Source organism: Bos grunniens, chromosome 8 (genome assembly GCF_055505025.1).
Source record: "Bos grunniens cultivar Pamir isolate PY7600 chromosome 8, Bosgru_T2T1.0, whole genome shotgun sequence".
In the NCBI taxonomy this organism is placed as follows: domain Eukaryota; kingdom Metazoa; phylum Chordata; class Mammalia; order Artiodactyla; family Bovidae; genus Bos; species Bos grunniens.
The window spans coordinates 23449284-23471384 of NC_141172.1; the positions used below are offsets into that span (position 1 = coordinate 23449284).

At 43.6% G+C, this 22101-nt stretch overlaps 1 protein-coding gene across 6 annotated transcripts in view; it reads right to left on the reverse strand.

Moving 5' to 3' along the window:
- Window positions 1-304: 304 nt before the first annotated feature.
- Window positions 305-22101, reverse strand: part of ACER2 (alkaline ceramidase 2) — a 32433-nt gene continuing 10636 nt past the window's right edge. The window contains exons 3-7 of one of the 6 annotated variants that reach the window (XM_086414944.1): window positions 21380-21521; window positions 14748-14885; window positions 10369-10506; window positions 9584-9671; window positions 305-5800 (exon numbers count right to left, since the gene is read on the reverse strand). In XM_086414944.1, coding sequence (XP_086271070.1) covers window positions 9614-9671; window positions 10369-10506; window positions 14748-14885; window positions 21380-21521 — 476 coding nt within the window. In that variant the 3' untranslated portion in view covers window positions 305-5800; window positions 9584-9613. Of the gene's footprint in view, window positions 5903-9583; window positions 9672-10172; window positions 10294-10368; window positions 10507-10552; window positions 11545-14747; window positions 14886-21379; window positions 21522-22101 lie in introns of those variants that run through there. The other 5 variants (XM_086414942.1, XM_086414946.1, XM_086414943.1 and 2 more) reach the window with 5 other exon arrangements.

Below are 22101 nucleotides of genomic sequence, written 5' to 3' on the forward strand. Positions count from 1 at the left end.
AGCTGAATTAAATGTTTTAACAAGAAGTAAACAAGCCAATAAAGCCAACAAAAACCCAGGTGTGGTCAATTCTTTTTCTTTTTGTGGGCTAATACTCAGAGGGTCACCAAGCCTGGAGGTGACCAGAGACAAAAGTGCCCACTTGAGATAAAGATAACGCTTTAGCAATTATCCTCCAATTAAAAAAACTTTTTAAAAGGTAACTCTGTAAACTGGGGAAAGGGACTGCCAGCCCCTTTAAGGCGGGACTAGAGGAGGAAGCTGAGCTCCGCTCAAAAGAGAGCATAGGAAGAAAACCCGAATACCATATTTAAAACATTTTTTTATTCTGCAAAAATTTCCACAGTGCAAAAATACGGCAGATCCAAATAACATCTTAAGGAGGGTCTGGAAGTATAAATCAGGACCAGAGGCTTGAGGAAGATGTAAATTTCAAATTTGTTCAACTCTTAAGGTGTAAGTTTCGGTCCCTCATGACGGAAAGTCCTCACAGGAGAAGGGGGCTGGGGCTGGTCTTGGAGGGCAGTCAAGAATGCTGAACTGTGGAGACCTCGATTTCACCACCAGAAAGGAGGTGACTCCTGGCTTCATGTCGTGTTACACAGTTCTCTACCCGGGTGGCTTCTCGGGACATCTGAATACCCAAGTAATTCTCTGTACGGCCATTTTTCTAGGGAGAAGACCCACTGCTTATAGCAGATTATCAAAAACCTCAGTGGCCACCCCTCATCCCCTCGTTCTGGCCAGAAAAAAATGTCTAAGACCACGGCAGCACTACTGATGCTGCTGACCGCTCAATCTTTCTCCTCTCATAATCACATTATTCTTATAAACAGGACTGCCTATGAATCCCTTAATTTAAAAACAATGCTCACAGGAAATAAAGAAAAATGGGTATACAGAATTTTCCTGCTAAATTCATTTACTATTTTATATTGTTATATGATCTTCCTTCCAGTGACTGGACGCACTGCAGCTTAGATGAAATGTTTTCTGCATTTGAGATTTTATATCCACCTGACATAATTACAGACCTTTCAACAAACTGCCTCTAGGTACTTTTATACTGGAAACATGTAAGTGTATTAATTTCACAGCTCTAAGAAGAAACCAACAATTAACTAGCATGTTTAATTAGTATTAAATGTACTCATTTTAAGTATGCTTAATAAGAATGATACCCAAATTCATTAATAAATGAGTTTGAGCAAATGTACCTTACAACCCCTTAAATGTATTTCTCATGGAAGCTGTTGCAGAAATCATTTTGGAAATAAACAAACATATACCTTATTCATTCACAGAAAATGACCCTTAGGGCTTTAATATCAAACATAGCCATCACAGTCAGTTCACAAAAAGAACATAAAGTGCAAAAACTCCATTTCAAAAGGCTTTAAGTTACTCCCAATGTAACAGAGATTAAATGCTACCACAGCCAGTGGGCCCACCACCCTTATACAGCACACCCTATATAAAGTACAGAACAAGGTATATACCTGAAAATATGTATCTATTTGCTCTGATTACATATTGTGGTTACAAAATCGTCTCAGAACTGGTTTAAAAAATAGGGAAAGCTACAATTCAAACAATGAGTTCTTTAAAGTAGGGGCCATTAAAAAATCTGTAGGAAAATGATGTCTACAAAATCCATTGAGAATCCCAACCTAGCCCAAGATTTCTCTTTGACCAGCTGGATCAGCAGCAACCAGGCAAAGAGCTGACTATTAGGGGTTCCAGGTTCATTTGGGAACAAGGAGCTATGAGAGAGGCTGTGTCCAGGCAAGCTTCAGCCCTCACCTGTCCCCCAGACAGATGGTTCCGCATTAGCCCCGAGGGATGAAGAGCCAGGGGAGGCTCACCCCTCAGTTCTGATGCCTCCAGGATGGCACCAGCTCGCGTAAGCATAATGAATGAGGGAGAAGTTTTTATTACATACCTGAGAAGTCCAATAAATAGCATAGGTGATGGTATTTTTACAAATCCTGTGCTTGATAACCATGATGCTTAGCCTCCCAAAAGAACAGCTCTGATCCACAAGGAACGTCTTCTAGGCATTCTTCGGGGGGACAGGCACAGCGCACCCCCCAAATGTAGCCTACCTCCAAACAGATGCAGGCATCTTATCCCCAGACACCTGCAATACAGTCACTGAAGTGCTGGTTTTACATTAAAATAATAAAAGCAGGAACTATTTTCTAAAAATCAGACACTATAAAATACGAATTGTTAAATGATCACTTGGTTACATTAATTGTTTTTTAATACTCCAAATCCAGTACCTACCGGGTGTCAATCTTAGGCAAATCCGCATCAGAAGAAATATCTAATAGCCATGCTGAGTAATTGTCATGACCTAAGTCCTGTCAAATCTCCACCTCCCTGAATTACCAGGGGGGATAAAAAGATTCCTGATTGCACATCAAGGAATGAAATAAGCTATTCACTCTTTACATCAAAACCTGTAGAACTATATATTTAACAGCTATTTTCTATGACTCGTCCATCTAAGTGCAGAAACGTATCAAAAAGTAGAACTCATTTTTTCTTATGGCCCATTGATGTTAGGCTCAAATAAAAAGGGAAGACTCAGAGTAAGTCTTAAAATCCAGTGATGAATACTCAAGAATATAGCTAACTCTCAGATATCCCAAAACCTGCTCTTCAGAAAAAATATGACTGGCATTTATATTCCATTCAAGGTACAAAATCAACTGTCAGCTCTAAAAGACATCTATTTACAACTGTATTAGGGAAAAAAAGATGAGAAGGAAATATGCCAAAATATATTAACAGTGGTTGTCCTTGAGCCATAGAAATAGATTACTTTGTTTTCTTCTCTTTCAACTTTTCTGTGATATCCCCATTTTCCTTAAAAAGCATGTAGTGCTATAAGAGCATTATGAATATAAATGTAAATATAAATATGAATGAAGCCATAATCCAAAGTAAGATTGGTATATTCCTACTCTCTTGATTTACCCTGCCACACTGGTAAACATAGTGATTTCTTTTCAGACGTAGAGCGAAGACTTGTGTTCCTCAAATACACCCTATTCCACACTTTTTCTCAGCCTCATCCCAGTAAAATCAACCTCTAGAAGGGGGCTAGTGGTAAAGAACCCTCCTGCCAATGCAGGAGACATAAGAGACTCAGGTTTGATCCCTGGGTCAGGAAGATCCAATGGAGAAGGGAATGGCACCCCACTCCAGCATTCTCACCTGGAGAACCCCATGGACAGAGGAGCCTGGCGGGCTGCAGTCCATAGGGTGGCAAGGAGTCAGACATGACTGGACTGAGCACTCACGCATGTGTTAGAAGGGCGTTTTGTCTTTCATAACAAAAGCATTCTTTCTGAAACTTAGCCATTTGACTTGCAGAAGAAGAGAATTAGCCCTATAAGTTAGGGCACTTACTTCTTTCCTTCTAGCAGAGTCACGTTTCATCCCCATTTCCAAGGTCATTCAGAACCTTCCAGGTGGGCCAGGTGAAAGCCTTTGGGGCTGGAGGTGGTGGGTCCCAAGGAACATGCCCTTCATTTCATCAAGAGAAATGGTCCTCTTTGATGGCTGGGACAATGCTCCCATCACCAATGAACTTTCAAGACAGAAACTAAACTTCACACACACAAAACATTACCTACACGCTGCTTCTCTTTACTCTTTCCCACTAAAAGAGCTGGGCTTAAAATACAACCAATCCCTCCTCAGAGCATTTTTCTACTTCAGCATGGATGAGGACAGAATCCATGCCTGGTGGGTCAGTCTGAAAAGAGGATGATCTGACAGCTCCTTTAAAGAAAACTCTAGGCTTGAAACCCAAAGGACTTAAAGAGCAGTTTTCCAATACTGTTCCACAAGCCACCTAGGTCTCATATTCATATGTTAACGTTTCCATGAGTATTTAACTCAAATACTGACTTTTAAACTATACTAAAGCAACATGGACACTCACTCCATACCAAATCTTTCTACCTTGGAAACCACCAATTTGTTACTTTCCATTTCACTGCCTTTCATATTATTCAGGAAATGCTGTAAGCTTAACCTCAAAATAAAATTAAGCTAATAGAATACAACTTATTTCACACATTAGGTCTCCATAAAGATGCCTTACAGCCAACAGGGTTCTTCTGCTAAAATCATTTGAAAACCACGGAAGTAGAATAAAGTCATTCATTTCTAAATTCAGTTGCTCCTTGGACTTTTCACCCTTTGATCCTGTGCAAGTTCTAACGAGAGTCTAAGGGTGCCCAGACAAGCCAAAGTTGCTATGGCCCCATTCTTAAATACAGAGGACACTGACGTACTTCCCACCCACACAAGAAGGACACATCTGTTCTGTCTGCTCCCATGATGGACTGTTGCAAAGCAAGAGATGCCTGAGTTAACACGAGTATCCCTGAGGTCAGGAATCCCCACCTCGCACCTTGGAGACACATGTGGGGTCTTCCGTTCAGCCCAGTGAAGAGGAGATGAGTTGCAGCCAGTGTGACTTTAGGTGAGAAGAACTTAGAGGGCAAGAGGTTTGTCCTGCTGCACCCAAACCAGCCAGTGAATAATTACAGCCAGCACTTAAGAAAGGCAAGTGGTGAAATTATTAGAGAAGCTGCAGGAAGCACCTCATCCCGTGAGAATACCGAGCGTAATTCCCACAGTAGATATCGGAGACAGAGGAGGCAAGATTCTTGACAGTAATTTCCAGAACAGGACAGCAGACAAGAGGCTTCCAATGAGAACAACTTCTCAAACTTCACATTTGCTCCAAATGTTGAACCAGGATCCCTACCGCGATTGTCACAGGCCTGTGGGAATGTCACAGAGGTCAAGTATTAAGAGGGCAGGAGTCTGTGTATGGAACACTCACACCGCAGCTATTCTTTGTATTTGAGGATACTGGGCTGAGGTGGGGCTGGGGAGCCAAACCATATCAGCATTTAAAGATTGTGCTCATCTTCCAGAATGGCTTAAAGTGGAGTGTCAGTTTTTGGCACAGAGGATTTTGCACATTAGCTTCACCCAGATCTGTAGTCAAGTCTCCATCTCCCAGCAGAGGTAGCAGGAAAAGGGCTCACACGTGTATGTAAACCTCGGGTTACAGAGCACTGCAGGGGGAAACCAGCCTCCCAGGGCACAAGCCCTGCGTGTGCTCTGCCTGCTTATTTAGGACAGTGGCCCCAGATGAAAAGCTCTGGCCTCTTCCATTGGACAGAGGGTCTCGTCTGATGCAGGAAGTGTCTGTCACGCGAGGGTCGGCTCCTAGAACACAAGGGGATGGTGGGGCCCGGAAGCAAGGCGTGTGCAGCAAGGGGTCCCCCACTGGATGGCTCTGCCATCACCACAAAGGACGCAGCCCAACGAGCCTTGCAGCTGGAGGTGACGCAGAATACACACCCAGAGCCCTTGGCCATCTGCTTCCCACCTCTGGGCAAGCATTTCTCCCCCAGGCACTGTGGAGTCCTGGCGGTCCACAGACACACTAGTTAGATCCCAAGGGAATAGAATTTTTAAAAGATAGACCCCACTGCCAACTCTGCGAAACCCCCACCCTGGCTGTCTTTGTGGGCAGGTGAAGATTAGGGGGCAGAGAGGCCAGTCACCGCCTTGCCATCACGTGATCTTCACCGAGGATTTCTTGTTGGCACACAGAAGGGACACATAGGGGACGCCGATGAAGGCCCACCGCTCGCTGGGCCAGAACTTGATGACGGGGCCTTGCTCGGGGATCTCGGACGCAGCATCGAAGTAGGCGAAGCACACGCAGCCCAGGTAGGCGGCAAGGCAAATGAGGATGTGCCTGGCGAGGGAGACAGACGCGTGAGGGCCCGCGGCAGGGAGACTGGCCGGACTTCCACCCTCCTCCCTCCAGGCTTAAGCAGCAAGGCAAATGAGGATGTGCCTGGCGAGGGAGACAGACGCGTGAGGGCCCGAGGCAGAGAGACCGCTGGACTTCCACCCGCCCTCCCTCCAGGCCTAACCCACCTTTCCCAGATGCCAAGACTGGCAGGGCCTCCTCTAGTCAAGAAGGGGCGAGGGAGCCCCACATCCCCATGCGAGTGATAAATTCTGAGCCAACAAAGCCTCTCTTGAAATGTTCTAAAATATTCCAGCCTGATAACAGGAAAAACTTGCCAATGCCTTTGGGGCTCCAGAGAAATCAAGGGTTTAAGACAGAAGCGCTAATATGACATCGCTTATATGCAAAATCTAGAAAGTAAGAAAGGGATATAGGGACTTCCCGGGCGCACCAGTGGTTAAGGCTCTGCGCTTCCACTGCAGGGGACGAGGGTTCGATCCCTGGTTGGGGAACTAAGATCCCACATGCCACAGTGCATGGCCAAAAGAAAAAAAAGAGAAAAGAGAGAAAAAGGATACAAATGAACTTCTTCACAAAACAGAAACTGATTCACAAGCTCAGAGAATGAATTTACGGTTGGGGGGGAAGGGTGGGGAAGAAGGATAGATTGGGAGTTTGAGATTGACATGTAAATAAATAAACAAATTCAATTAAAAAAGAAAACAGAGGCACTAAGCGGATGGAAATAACTGAGCACATGGGACTGATTCCCCGCTTCTCGCTTGAATAATGGGCTGTACATATCTAACACCCTGCGTTAGAAATAATTTTACACTGATTCATCAGCTTTTGCACTTTAGTAAGGAAACTCTTTATTATCTTCACGGTGCTGGTAGCAAGTTTTCATATTGATCTTTATCGTGGGGACCATGTAAAGGCATGTAACTTTTGCACCTTATACTGAAACTTAAAACTCCAGATAAATTAAAGATTTAAAATACATTTTAAAAACATATTTAAAGAATATTTTTATAAATATTCTTTTATAATATTCTTTTTAAAATAAAAGAATATTTTTATAAACCTTGGAAGAGGTCTTTCTTAAAATGACACACAGTTCTGAAACCCTAAAGGGAATCACTGTGACAGCCACATGTAATGGACATCTCTACATTTAAGAACACATGGAACAGGGACTTCCCTGGTGGTCCAGTGGTTAAGAATCCACCATCCAGTGCAGGGGACGCAGGTTCAATCCCTGGTCGGGGAACCAAGATCTCACATGCCACGGGGCAGCTAAGCCTGAGCACGGCAACAACTGAGCCCACGCTCTAGAACCCACGAGCAGCAACTAGAGGGAAGCCCAGGCGTGCAAGGAAGAGTCCACGCACTGCCACGAAGACCCAGCACAGCCAAACATATAAACACACACACCTGCAATGAGGATGGTTTTAAGAGTGCCATCAGTTTGCTTAGTAGAGAACTAAGGGATTTAAGGGATGTCACAGCCACGCTGTAATGCATATAGAAGGGAGAAGGGAAAAAAAAAAAAACTAAAGGAAAAGACTGACAGAGGTGAGAGCGTGAAGGTTTAAAACAGTATGGCACAAGATATCATTAACATACTAAAAGATAAATGCGAAAGTGGCGGGGGGTGGCAGGAGGGGGCGGTGCGGAATAGGTGTACCATATGACAAAGGATTAAAATCCCTACCTGATGAAGAGCCCTTTAAAAACCAATCATTGCATAGGGTGTCTGGGATTTGCTTTATAATAATTTGGGTGGGGTGGGTAGTGGGTGAGGGTGGCCAGGATGAGATAATACTGAAGATAACTGTTGCCTCCCTGGGGGCTCCATGTATTATTCTCTATACTTTTGAAAATGTTACAAATGTCCATAATAAATGGCACAGAGGTATTTAACAGTAATGACTCTCTACTATGTGTCGGGAAGTAGGGGCTGCATATAAGTTTTTAAATACGAACACTCCACAGAGATGATAAAGAAACTTAAAAGGCACATTTCAAAAGAGTAAAGATATAGTAAATTGATATCTGAAAGATGTCCAACAAAATATAACTTTTTAAAAGATAAAAATAAAATATTTTCAATCCAGTTAACAAATACTTTTTAAAGTTACTAACATCCAGTATATGTGAAAGTATATCTTACAGATACACTTTTATTATCTTACAGATTTTAGTAAAATTGTGTCAGTTGGTATCTCTGGGTTTGGCAACATATTATAACCTAAGGGAACATTCAGGCATATGAACAAATACATATATTCATTACCAATTGTTTATAAAAGTGAAAAGTTAGAAATAACCTTAATATCCATTAACAGAGAAGTTGGTTAAATGAATTACATAGCATTACCCATATTGTGAGGTATTAACTGGACACACAAACTAATGAAACTAATATAAATACATTGGTAAGGAAAGCTGTCGATGATTTGAACAGCAAAAGAAGAACCAGCTTGCATTATGTATGCTGCTGCTGCTAAGTCGCTTCAGTCGTGTCCGACTCTGTGCGACCCCAGAGACGGCAGCCCACCAGGCTCCACCGTCCCTGGGATTCTCCAGGCAAAAACACTGGAGTGGGTTGCCATTTCCTTCTCCAATGCATGAAAGTGAAAAGTGAAAGTGAAGTCGCTCAGTCGTGTCCGACTGAGCTCAGTCGTGTGCGACCCCATGGACTGCAGCTTACCAGGCTCCGCTGCCCATTTTCCAGGCATCATGTATAGTTTTTAAAAACAAAAAACTTTTTGTTTTTAAAAGTAGAATTAGAGAACTAAACACCTGGAAGGATATACTTTAGGTTGTTAGCAATTGTTCTCTCTCTTTGGACAGAATTAGAATTGTAAAAGCCTTTCTTGCTATACTTCCCTGTTGTTTAAATTTGTTGTAGTAAATAAATATATCACTATAACTGGAACCAAAAAAAAAAAAAAGGTTCAACTTTGGTTTGTTTTTTGGCCACACTACACAGCATTTGAGTTCTTAGTTCCCCAAATAGGGATTGAAGCTGCGCCCCCTGCAAAGGAAGCTGGAAATCTTAACCACTGGACCATCAGGGAAATCCCAGAAAATTGTTCAACTTTAGGGGGAAAAAAACTCAAAGTACACCAAATTTAGAAACAAAATGAACCAAAGTTACTACACTGTACTTTTTGAATTTTACTTAAATCACTCTGTGATAAAGGAACTTGGATCAGTTAAAAACACACCAGGGGCTTCCCTGGTGGTCCACAGCTTAAGACCAAGCTTTCACTGCAGGGGACATAGGTTCAATCCCTAGACAGGGAACTAAGATCTCACATGCTGCATGTGGAGCAGCCAAAAGACAAAATAAAAATTTTTTAAAGTAAGTACTATATTTTGAATGAGATCCTCTTTACACAGGTGGATACATTTATCAAAACTTAGCAGACTACACAAAATCTATGCATTTAATAATCTGTAAATTATAACTCAGATGTACGAAGTGTATATAAATTCACTAATGTGAGTCAAGGTTGAACCGAAGAAATATCAGGCAATGGATCCTAAGACTGGAATCCCCAGCATGAGCTGCTTTGCTTTGCCTTCAGCGAACAAATCTGGAAGTCCCCAAGTCTTAACCTGAGAGCAGCTTAGGTCTCATGGTAGATAATACACAAGTTCTAACATCCCAGGGAATTCAAGAGAATTCTTTCAAATCAAATAATCTTAGGCATCCCCTGATAGAGGTCAGCCTTCTTCCAAATCTGGATCTAACAAGTCTTAACAATTCCTTACCACTAGAATTCCTCCCTGGGTGCTCTCAACTTACAAGGAGCACTCTAAAGAATTCTCTTGTCCCTTGATATCTTCACGATCAGAATTCCTGGAGGACAGAGAGGGAAAGATGATACTAGATTTGGAATTGAAGCAGTTCCCAGGAAGAAAACCACTCCTCCTCTGCTTTCTGAGGATAGGATTCTACATGCTGTTTCGTAACCTTTTTCTTAACCTAACAGTGCATCCTGAGCCTTCTAAACTATAGATGCTTGATCATGTTCCCCATGATTAAGCTCCTGGGCTGGTTTTATGTAACCAGCTGGGCGATCCTTAACAATTCACTTTTATTTCTCTGGACTTGTGTCTCCACCTGTCAAATGAATGAGTGAGACTGTCCCCAGGTGATCTGTGAGGCCCAAGCTGGTCACTCAGGCTCAGGTGTGTTTGGTTCCGATTTGGGACTGTCCTGTCCCCACGTCACATCTGTCCCCAGCCTTCCCCACATTCCCCTACCCTGTAGATCTAGCTAGAGCTCAGGTTACAGCTTCGATTTCCAAGCTCCTTTCTGCTTTGATAACGGAGCTAGAGGTAAGAGACGGCACAGACATGAAGCATAGACAATTAGGTCTTTCTGTTCCGGCTAAGCCTGCTCCCTGAGACGTCCGATAGTCTGTGTGAAGAGAGGGGCCCCCAGGCTCTGCTCCATCTCCTGTGCACACTCATGCGCCCTGCAGAAGAGCAGAGTGATGACAGAGAGCGGAGACCCTGCCTTGCCACCCCCTGCCCCCAACGACTAGGCTCACCACACACAGTGCAGATAGGGGAAGTGGACGGACGACAGCAGCTCACAGAAGGCCCGGTCAGTGATCCAGCAGAAGAGGGCGAGGGTCCACCAGAGGCCGGAGAAGAGGCCCAGCTTAAAAACACGTACGTTGTCACACCTGCCAGAGACACAGAGAACTGCTCGTGTCCGTCCTGGTCTCCTTCTAACTCACTGGTCACTTCTCTGCCTCCTCACACCTCCCCAGCCCCTAACCCTAACCCTCCCTGGCCCCTTGGCACCAGGGTTCCCACCCAATGCCCCATCACACAGGCTCAAGAATATAAACACCATATATACCCCGATGGCTCACAAAGCCACATTCCTCACCCAGGCCTCCTCTTAACTCCAGACTTGCAAACCACACATCACATTATGACACGTCCACCCGATGGTCTGTGTTGATCTAAATTTCACATGTCTACAAAGAACTCCTGATCCTTTCTTCTGTTCAATACCCATTCTCCTCCCGGCCCCCTTGGGGAAGGACCTCAGGCCAAGAATTCTGGAGTCATTGTTCTCTTTCTCACATACCCTACATCTAATTCATCAGCTCAGTGATATATATTTCAAATCCAATCTCTTTCCATCACCACTGCCTGGGTCCAAGCCCCCTGAGTTATGGCAACCACCTCCATCTGCCCTGTTCCTACAGTCACCTCTCAACGCCCTGCCCAAAAGCCTCCCACATCTTCCCTTTTCCCAGAGGGAAGCCAAAGTGCTCACAGTGGCAGGAGGCCCAGTGTGCTGGCTTCCCTCTGTGCTCCACCCGCTCCTCCCTACCTGCCCCACGTTGCCTCTTCTAATCAAACCCCGCAGCAATCTTCGCCATTCCTCCAAAACCCTAAGCTCGCTGCTCAAGCCTTAGCACTGGCTGTTCTGTCTCCTGGAATGCTATTCCCAGATAGCCACGGGGCTCGCCACCCCCTAGTTTTTGTTCAAATGTCCCTCAGTGAGCCCTTTGCTGAGCACTGTTCCTAACAATCACACGGCCTATCTCCACAGCCTAAGTGACCCCCAAGCCCCCATCACCTTCTTCCCTCTATTTCTCTCTGTAGCAATGACAGCCTCGCCGATAACCTCTGTGCTTCATTTATGCATCTCCAGCCTGTCTCCCCCACCTGGGATGGTGTCAGGCTCAGGGAGGCTCTTGGTACTCCTGAAAGAAAGAATGAGCTCTTCCACACCCTGAGGCAAAGGGTTTCTGAACAAACCCCAATAGCTCGAGGGGGAACTTCAGCAGCCGTTTTACTTCCTTATTACCAAATTGCTCACAAAGAGGGTGACTTCTTTTCCTGGGGAGAAATGCCCAGAGGGAGTTGGTGGCTGAGGGTCCTTCCACCCCTCCTTTGGGGTCTCTGTCCCTCAAAGGCCTGCACCCCAGTCAGTCCAGCTTGCTCACTCGCAGGAGTCTGTGTCTAACATAAATATGACCCCTTCATATTTATGCAAATTTTATCTGTTCATGTTTGCTGAACAAGTTAATGGTGTCTAAAGTCTGACTTCCTGGTACGTTTCCCAGCCATCTGATGGAAACATGGGCAAAAGCATCAGTGAATATGGGATGGACAGCAGGCTCAGAAAGATCTGCTCAGAAAACAACCTGAAAAGCCCTGTCAGTAGGAGGGTTATATGTAGCCCTTGAAAAGATTTATGAAAAAATTTATAGAGCCCCACCACATTAGTGACTGCTTTCCAGTTCAGTGACTAAAACAGAGATGAACAATTTCCATTTTCCCTTCCTCTTCAGCATATGAACAGGAATTAAAGGCATGGAGTAGATGAGAAGTCTTAGGGAAGTGTAGAGAGAGAAAAACAGAGGTTAGGGTGTACCTTATGGGTTCCCTGCATGGACAGGTGCATAGAAAAGAAGGCGCTCTCAGGAGGGGCTGAAGAGGAGCTGCTGCAGAACTGGTTAAAAAAAAAAAAAAAAAGAATGTGGTGTCATAGGAATCACAGGAAAGAATGGTCCAGGGTTGAGGGGGTGAATTGTACAGAAAGCTGGGAAAACAAGTGAGATTCAGGAGGACTAAAAAGTGATCAGTGGATGTACAACCGAGAGGGGGTTGGGTATCAAAGTGGGCACAGAAGCCAGGTTAGAGTAGCTTGAAGAATAAATGAGAGGAAACAGATGGAGACACCTTTTAAATAAGCATGGCTGTGACAGATGAGAGATTAAGGGTGATGGCTGGAGACAGAGGTAATGAGGCTAGGCTGGGTGTTAGAGACAATGGGAGAGATTCAATAGGCTAATGGGAAGGATCTTTCAGAGAGAGAGGGATGACACAGTAGACAATTTACAGGAGCAAAATAAGAAATGGAGAATGGAGGGGGATAATCAGTAAGTAGAAAGACAGATCCTAGAGATAGAAGGAGGAATACTTCCACAATGCTGCAAGTTTTAAAGGTAATGATGAAGACTAATTAGCTGTAATGATAACTGGCTTTTCAGGGGTAAAAAATTTCAAATATAGAATAGAAATTATTTCCTTTGTAATTACTTAAAAGGATTAGAGTATTAAAGGAAAATGTTTCCCTGCTTAAAGATCACAATTGTGAAGGAGAATTTATTTATTCTATAAAATCTGCCCCTTGATTTGCTCTTGTTTAGCTAATATGAATTTAAAAGTTTCCCTTTCTTTAGCCAGTTTTGAACAAAATTATAGATTAAAACATGAAACTCTGGAGTTATAATGAAAACTAGATTGTAGTGAATTCTCAAGAAACATAGCTAAGTGGAGAACATTCTATTGACTTCAGGCCTAACATCAGCCAGCGTCACTGGACTATCACAAATCCATTCAGATATCTTTATCAGCAATTTAATGGTTTTCCAAAGAGCTTTAAGCTCTGTTAGTAGGAGAAGGCAATGGTAACCCACTCCAGTACTCTTGCCTAGAAAATCCCATGGATGGAGGAGCCTGGTGGGCTGCAGTCCATGGGGTCGCTAAGAGTCGGGCACGACTGAGCGACTTCACTTTCACTTTTCACTCTCTTGCATTGGAGAAGGAAATGGCAACCCACTGCAGTGTTCTTGCCTGGAGAATCCCAGGGACGGGGGAGCCTGCTGGGCTGCCGTCTATGGGGTCGCACAGAGTCAGACACGACTGAAGCGACTTAGCAGCAGTAGCAGCAGTATTCTGAAATGGGTCTCTTCCTTCCCAGGTCCATGAAGGGTACTCAAAGCCAACAAGACAACACAGGACAGTCCTTCCACTGCCGGCCAGCAAGTTTATATCGCCCTTCACCAACCACCTCTGACCTTGCCTGGTATTGCTGATAATCAAAACACTCCCCAGAGGCAAAGCAATGGTAGAAAATATATACATGTCTCCACTCAAAACAAAGAGTGAGAGAAAGCTGATTATACCCTACACAGAGAAACTCTCACAAAGGGGGATAAATACAAGATTTCAATTAAGACCATCTGCGTCCATGACAATAAACCATGAATTTAGAGTGGATTTCTAAAAGTGGTACAGAGAAAAAGCATTTTCAAAGAGTATTACAATATGGGTAGTGATTTAGATGCGTTTTAGTTGGGGCTGAATAAGACAGTCATAAAGACACACAAGAGCTAAACTACTTTTCAGAAGAACCCAAACGAACTTTTTGGCCAATCCAATAATGTGTCTGGGTATCAACCTGAACTCTGCACATACAACTTGACACAAGAAGATGTTTATGCAAACAGTAAAGGGCTTTACTTGATAGGTTGAAAGAAAGAAACTAAGCCTCAGGGAAAGTAGCAATGCTGCTTTGTATACAGACATTCATTTCTTTTTCCTTCTGTGTATAAACACAATAGCCTCTTTAGGACTTTGCTTTTCTTCTTACTCTTGTCATATGAACACATCTAGTCTCCTTTTTGGGCTTCCCTGGTCGCTCAGTGGTAACGAATCCACCTGCCAAAGCAGGAGACATGGGTTCGATCCCTGAATTAGGAAGACGCCCCTGGAGAAGGAAATGGCAACGCACTCCAGTATTCTTGTGGGGGAAATCCCATGGACAGAGGAGCAGGGCGGGCTATGGTCCTTGGGGTTGACTTAGTGACTAAACAACAACATCCTCCTTTGTGCAGAGTTGACTCCAGGCAGCTTGGTCTAGGCACTTACCAGGTCCTGAGATTTTCCTCCTAAGCTAGTTTTTGGATCATTAGAATATATTGCTTATACTCCTCCCTTCTTTCTGAAAACGAGATTAATACTTTGAACCAAACCATCCAACTTGATCCTAATCCACAAGTCAGGGACGACTCTTTGTGAGGAGTAACTCCTCTTCAAAGGAGTTAAAAGAACCCAGAGCTGGTTTGTTCCTATCCCAAGGACAGCCTGAGGGCCGGGGAGGAAGACTGCTACCCACCTCCTGAGCTCAGCGATGAGCAGCGCCATGCAGGGAACCCCCAGGGTCATCAGAGAGATGTTGTTGATGGCGGGCTTGACAAACGCCAGGCACGTTGTAACTGCAGACAGGACACAGACCACCACCTTGAACCTGCCCCTGTAAGGGTGTAAGCAAACCAAATCCATTAGCAAAGGGGGTCGTGTTTGTTTGCGGGATGTTGGCAGAGTACAGGCACTGATGCTAGGAGGGCAAGCCCAAAAGACTTTCCACACAAAGTACCAGGAGCCTGCAAACCACTCTCCCACACTGGCTCAGTTTTTCTAGGAATTCACCCTTAGGAAACAATCAGAAATTTTCAAAATAGTTAGCTATGAAAACGGTTCAATTATAATCAACCTGAGCCTTTAAGGATAAGATGAATACTTGATTATTTTTAGCAGTACTTTTCTGTATTTTTCCCCCCAGGTGTCTTACAGCATGTTTGGGCAAATTCTTACTGCAAAGGGTCAGATAGTGAATATTTTAGGTTTTGCAGGTCATAGGTTCTCTGCCACAGCTACTCAACCCTGCCACTGTAGACAGTAAGTAAGCAAATGGGCATGACTGTGCAACAGTAACACTTAATCTGCAAAAAACACATAAGTCACCCATGTGGCCAAAGATGTAGTCTGCCCACCCCTCTTCTACAAGGTGAACATGTATAAGAAAAACAGATCATTTACAAACCATAAAGCATCCTAGATTAAAAAAAGAAAAATTCCCCATGTGTCTAGCACACAAGTCTAAAATCCTGGTATCTGTACTGACCGAGAATCTACAGCCTCTTATGCATTGGAATTTTGTGTTAAGTTTCAGACATGAGAAATGTTAAAGAAATAATTGATACCATCCTTTGGAATCAAAAATAACTGATAACAGCCCTTCAGTGAAGGTGCTTTCAGTGGAAAGAGCTAGAAGTGGCGACGTGACCCTGGACACATTGCTTTCCTTCTCCCTGGGACTCTGCTTTCTTATCTATAAATTTCCTATCTGGTCTAGACTAGAGGATCTCAAAGGCCCATATCTATGACTGAAACTTAGGGGCACATGACTTTCCTGAAGTTTCTGTTATTCCTCATTAGCACCATTTACTTTGGCCAGGAGCCCTGGAAAGCGTCACATTAGGAAACTAATTTGAATGAAATTCCATTGGAAAGAAACCAAAGTGCATGGAAACGTTCAAAATACAAGTGTATCTCGTAAAGAGGAAAACCATTTATCATCAAGGCTCAGGAAATCATTGATCAAGCTGCCAACTTTCTGACTGGAATGAACAGGAATTGTAGCCCTGAACTTTGACCAGCGGGAAAATGTATGTACATGGGAAAGGATCCAGGCAGCAAATCCTCAGGAGAATTGTGTTTGTCTCCCGGCCTTGGCCCCGGCATCCTTCAGCTACTAGAGAAGTCTGCAGCTTGGCCTGAGTACAGTAGCGTTACACAGCCCCAGGTCCCCACCATGTGCCTGGCCCCTGGGGACCCCCCCCCAGTAACTCTATCACTAGATTTGAGGTTCCATGATACATCAAGGCTTTTTGGTCATTTAAATTAGATAAACACATAATTATGAGCTTCCCTGGTGGCTCACTGGTAAAGAATCTGCCTGCAAGGCAGGAGAGTGGGTTTGATTCCTGGGTCGGGAAGATCCCCTGGTGAAGGAAATGGCACCCACTCTGGTATTCTTGCCTGGGAAATCCCATGGATTAAGGAGCCTGGAGGGCTATAGCCCATGGGGTCACAAAGAGTCAGACACAACTGAGCGACTAAATAACAACCACAGCAAACACATATTCAGATACTTTCAAACTGTACCACTTCCCTGTGTCCGAAGGTTTAGGACCCAGACACAGAACAGAGTGAGTCAGGGCACACGTGTCCAGTGAGACCCCTGTACATTCACATTCTGCCTCCATCCCTTAGCAGCCCATGGGATTTTTGGCAAGTCATTAAAACTCCCCAAGCCTTGGTTTTCCATATGAAAATCAAGACACCTGCCCTGCAGTGTTCTTATAAGCATTAAGGCACTCAACACAGTGCCTGATACAATGGTGTGTGCTAATAAAATCCATTATTTCTGTTTTCATGACCATGATTTGAGAATAAATGTTATTTTAAATAATATTATTGTTGAAAATGTCATAGGGAAAAGCCGACTGAGCTGATGCTGCAATCAAAAAGGCTCTCTGTAGTCTTGCCAAAGATTTCAAAGGCAGCGAGCTTGATGAAACATGCTTTCTCTAAGAGGAACATGGGCAGACACCTCCCTACCGCTCCCCAGAGGGTGTGGAGGAATGCGCTTCTGGAAGGCAGCTCAGCCAACCAAGATGCTGTGTGAATGCATGGTTCTGCAACCAGCAGAAGCCAACAGAGTCACCAGAGGCCCTGAGGACAGAGAGAGCTGGGAAAACCCAGGAGGCAAGGGGCCCCACACGGTGTTCTCTAAACATCCCCAACTGTTGCCTCTGGTCCTGTTTTCAACTTTGCAACCCATGATCAGCTCAAACTGAACACAAGGTTGGCGAACCCTTAGCACACCTTCTTCCTGTATTCCCCAAACCCAAATCCAGCAACCCAATACCATCATCATAATATTATTATAATAAAGCTGTTACTATTGTTATCATTAGCTTCCCTTTAAAGAGATGGTTTTTAACCCTGTCAGGCCCTTTAGCCCCTTTTTTCATATCAAACATTTGGTAATGCCCATTTTACTCTTCTGAAGTGAAATGGAATTTATGGATGATAAAACTTTCCATTACTGTGACCACCAAAAACATGTCCACAAACTCCCCAGATGGCTGGCATGGGATAGATACATCCCTGGACAAGATTCACTGCTTTAAACTCCCCTTTAAGGCTAAAATGGGCTTCCCTGGTGGCTCAGCTGTAAAGAATCCACCTTCTGTGTAAGAGACCTGGGTTCGATTCCTGGGTCAGGAAGATCCTCTGGAGAAGGAAATGGCAACCTACTCCAGTATTCTCACCTGGGAAATCCCTTGGACAGAGAAGTCTGGAGGGCTACAGTCTATGGGAATCACAAAAGAGTTGGACACAATTTAGCAACTAAACAACAACTAAAACATAACCTGTTTAGAACAAGCCTCTGATGTTCACAGGATTCCAGCATTTGGTCCTGGAAGGTCCAACCCTGTCATTTCCTAAGTACGGAGTTGATATGGCCCAGAGAGTCTGGGATGAGCTCAAGTCACCCAGCAGAGACAGCAGGACAAGCAGATCCCAGCCTGCATCCCTGCTATTCAGGATTCAAAAAATAAACTGGATTGTAAGGTGAGGACTATCGCTAGATTTTGTGGACAAAACATCATAAGGACCACAGCAGGATAAATTCTTTAGAAAATGGATACAATTAGCCTACAACAGTTTGCTTTTTTCTCAAAACAGAAACGTCAAATTAGAAAAAAAACAGAAATGTCAAATTATTAATAACCAGCAACAGCTGAGTGCATATCCCAACGATTCCTCAGACATTCTAGGCAAGATGAAAAACAGCCCTTTTTAGAAAATCCCACCAATTATTCCCATTTACTATTCCTATTCCTATTCAGCTGAAGCTGAAGCTCCAATACTTTGGCCACCTGATGTGAAGCATCAACTCATTGGAAAAGACCCTGATGCTGGAAAAGACTGAGGGCAGGAGAAGAGGGTAACAGAGGATGAGATGGTTGGATGGCATCACCAATTCAATGGACGTGAACTTGGGCAAACTCCAGGAGATAGTGAAGGACAGGGAGGACTGCCATGCTGCAGTCCATGGGGTTGCAAAGAGTCAGACATGACTTGGTGACTAAACAACAACAATTCCTATTTACATTTCCCTGCTGTTCTGCATAATTTTTATCTTCAAAACACTTATCTGTATTAGCCATTCATAATTACTGCTAGCATTTAGTGAGTGTTTACTCTGTAACAGACACTATGCTATATACTTTATATGATTTTTACATATGTTTCTAACCCCTGAGTTAGATACTTTTACTATCTCTTCTTTATAGATGAGCAAAAGGAGGTACCAGAGTGCAGAAGAAAAAGTGGATTGTTACTCAAATCTAGATCTGCTGATCCAAAGTCACTTAGCCAACACACAATCCCCTCTCTTCTCCAGAAATTTCACACTGGAACCACTACTAAGTTTTTTTAATTTTTTAATTTTTTTTGGTCACACCATGTAGCATGTGGGATCTAGTTCCCTAACCAGGGATAGAACCTGTGCCCCTTGCATTGGGAGTGCGGAGTCTTAACCATTGGACAACCAAGGAAGTCCCCTTAGAGGTTCTTAGAAATATTCCAGCAAAGTCTAGACCAGAAAAAGAAAAAAAAAAAAGGTGGGGTGGTTGGGGAGAGAGAAATGGTTACTATCATACAAGTTCAGGCAGCTAACCACTCAATCCCCAGCCTGCAGAATTCCTGGTGTTGCCCTGAGATCTCTGGTCTGGCATGCCATTCCACGCCAGAGATGCTGCCTATTCCCACATCACGAGGTGAAGTCCACGCTCAACATTCTGCCCTTCTTGCCTTCTTGCTGTCCACACCACTGGCAAATTGAAGGTCCACAGACACAGCTGAAATCCTTATTTACAGCGAGCTACCTCTCCTATGACAGTCACCTTTTCTTCCTTTGCTCATGAAAGTGATCAATGTTCATTTTTATCCTTCAATTAGCATGCACATCTCAAATACTGGGCAGCAATCTCCATGTGCCATTGTTAAGAATGAAAGCTGACTGAGTGCTCACTGTGTTCTTAGTGCTCTATGAACTGCTTTGCAGGATCATCTAACAAGAATCCTGTGGTGACCACTATTAGTCAGCCAGTTCTATAGATGAGCGAACAGAAACCTCAAGAGTCAAAACAAGTTATACATTTGTTTTCTTAAAAACAGGGAATCTAGGAATCAAACCCAGGTGGTCTGCAAAGCCAGGGATATAGACACAGAGGGTTCTCAGTGCCTCCACGGACTCTCCCCAAACTGAAGACAGGGGGTCCACAGCTTCCCCTGAGAGAGGCAGCTGAGTGCAGGCGTGGAAAGGTCCGCAGTGCAGACCGCCCTGCCTCATGGTGTGTTTCGTTACTAAAGTTGGTAAGCTTCTGTTACCACAGCATTGCCCCATTTTCTTCTCTCTTGCTCCCACCAAGAAATAAGAAAAGAACAAGATTCTCTATTAAGAACACATTAAACACTGTCCAGTGGAATTTCAAACCCAGGTCTCCAGAGCACCAGAAACAACAAAACCCTTATTCCCAATTTGTCAGCTTCGCTGATCCCAGGGCTTGTACACTCAGATCTAAGAACAAAGTGGTTCCTTAGCTCTCAATACAATGAAAGCATGCTGCCGGAAATCATGGAAGTAAGTAACTGGTGGGCATCTTTGGAAACAACAGGAAAAGCCAAAAGGTCAGGGGTGCGTTGCTCAGGCAGAGGCAAAACATCCCCGCTGGTCAAGCCACCTCATGCCCCTGCCGAGCAGCATCCACCTCCACATTTCCCCTCCTCCGGCAGCTTTCTGATCCCCCCAATCTCTCCTGAAGCTGAACAAGGAAACAAGAAACACAACTGAAACGCAGCAGGTTGGCCTAGGCTATCTCTGATTTCTAAAGTACACGTCCCGCATTCGGGAGAAGGTTTCTGCACCAGGAGACCATATTTCATCTATCATCATGTTTCATCAGGAACAGCTTCCTTTCCACTTGAAGATACTTCTTTTTGCTCAATGGTGTTTAAAGATAATACTATCTAATTCAAATCCTGCTACCCAGGATGAAGATTGTACAGCTAATCCATTTAATCCAAGAGTGCCTCAGAAAGGACCTTCCCTGACCAAAATCTAAGTCAGCACTCCAAGTCAACATAACCCCCTTACCGGCTTCATTTTTCATCACAGCACTTTCACACCCTAACATTATACTATTTGTTTATTGATTCATAATCTCTCCAACTTCAATGTAAGCTCACTTAGGGTGGAGACCTTGCTGTTTTGTTTACTGTTAAATTCTAGCCCTAGAAAACTTCATTGTAAGTGTCCATAAACTATTTACTGGATAAATAACCATATAAGCATAACACCATGGATATTAAAAGGCATCTCTTCCTAAAATTCTGGGTTTTCGGCCTGAATGTGCATGTATATGTATGTGTGTTAATGTGTAACTCTCATCAGAAGCAAACTGACACAATTTGAATACTACAGTATCTACAGCTCCAAGAACCAATTCCTCAGTGTGCATTCTACTATAAATATATAAAAGTAGTGGATCTGGGTCGCACCCAAGAAGATGTTCTAGCAGGAAATCAAAGGTCTCTGAACAACCATTCAGTCTTTTCTCCCCCACTGAACCTTCTAATTTTGCCAGTATCAATAAGGGAGATATTTGACTTTGTGTTCCTAATGAACATTAGATAAATTCTTTCCCTGAGTATATTAAAATTACCTCTTTTATCTGGCAGAATTTTTTCTCTGACAGTGTAATCAGTGGATATTAAATATATGATAAAGCTCATCACTAGGTTAGACTCAGTAGGGTGTGATATTTGTTAATATATACATTGTCATATGGGGTACTGCATAATAAATGCAAAAATTTAGTACAAGCTTACCTGTCATTGCGAAAGATCTTCGGTAGATACCTTCTGGGGAACCACATGGCCAAAGCACACATCAGGACCCAAAGGATTGCAAGTTCATCTAGCATCTGACCCAGGAAACTAAGGGTTGCATGGAAGTAGACGGATCCAATTCCTAGAATCAATTACAGCCAATAAAAAAAGGTCGCAGAGAAGAACAGACTCACAAATTCAACACACCGATTAAGGACAGCCTTTTCATAAACGGCTACCGAAATGACCAAATCACTCTCTCTCTCTGAGAAAAGAAGTTGAAGGAAGAAACCTACATCTAGGCTTACAGACTTCACGTCTAGAAAGAGGATTTGAAGCAGGGCCCAAACACCAGCATATCAGAACTTTAATAACTGCACAAGTTCAGTGTGTCTTCATCCACTGAGCCTTCCTGGGAACACACAGTCAATCAAAAGTCAACATTCTCTCACAGTTAAGAATTCCTAATCTGCCTGTGGAAGGAAATAAAAATTATACAAATATTTCCCAGAATTACCAAGGATCAAACATCTAGAATTTGTTGTTGTTTTTTTAAATTTTAGTCCTTTAGAAACCACGGTTTCATCCGAATACAATTGTTTCACAAGACTTTCCTCAGAAGTTCACATAAAACTGCACTGGCACGACACCAGTGACTATTATATAAATGAACTCTCCATGCAATTAAGTGATAATTACAGTCAACCTTGTCATCAAGCCCA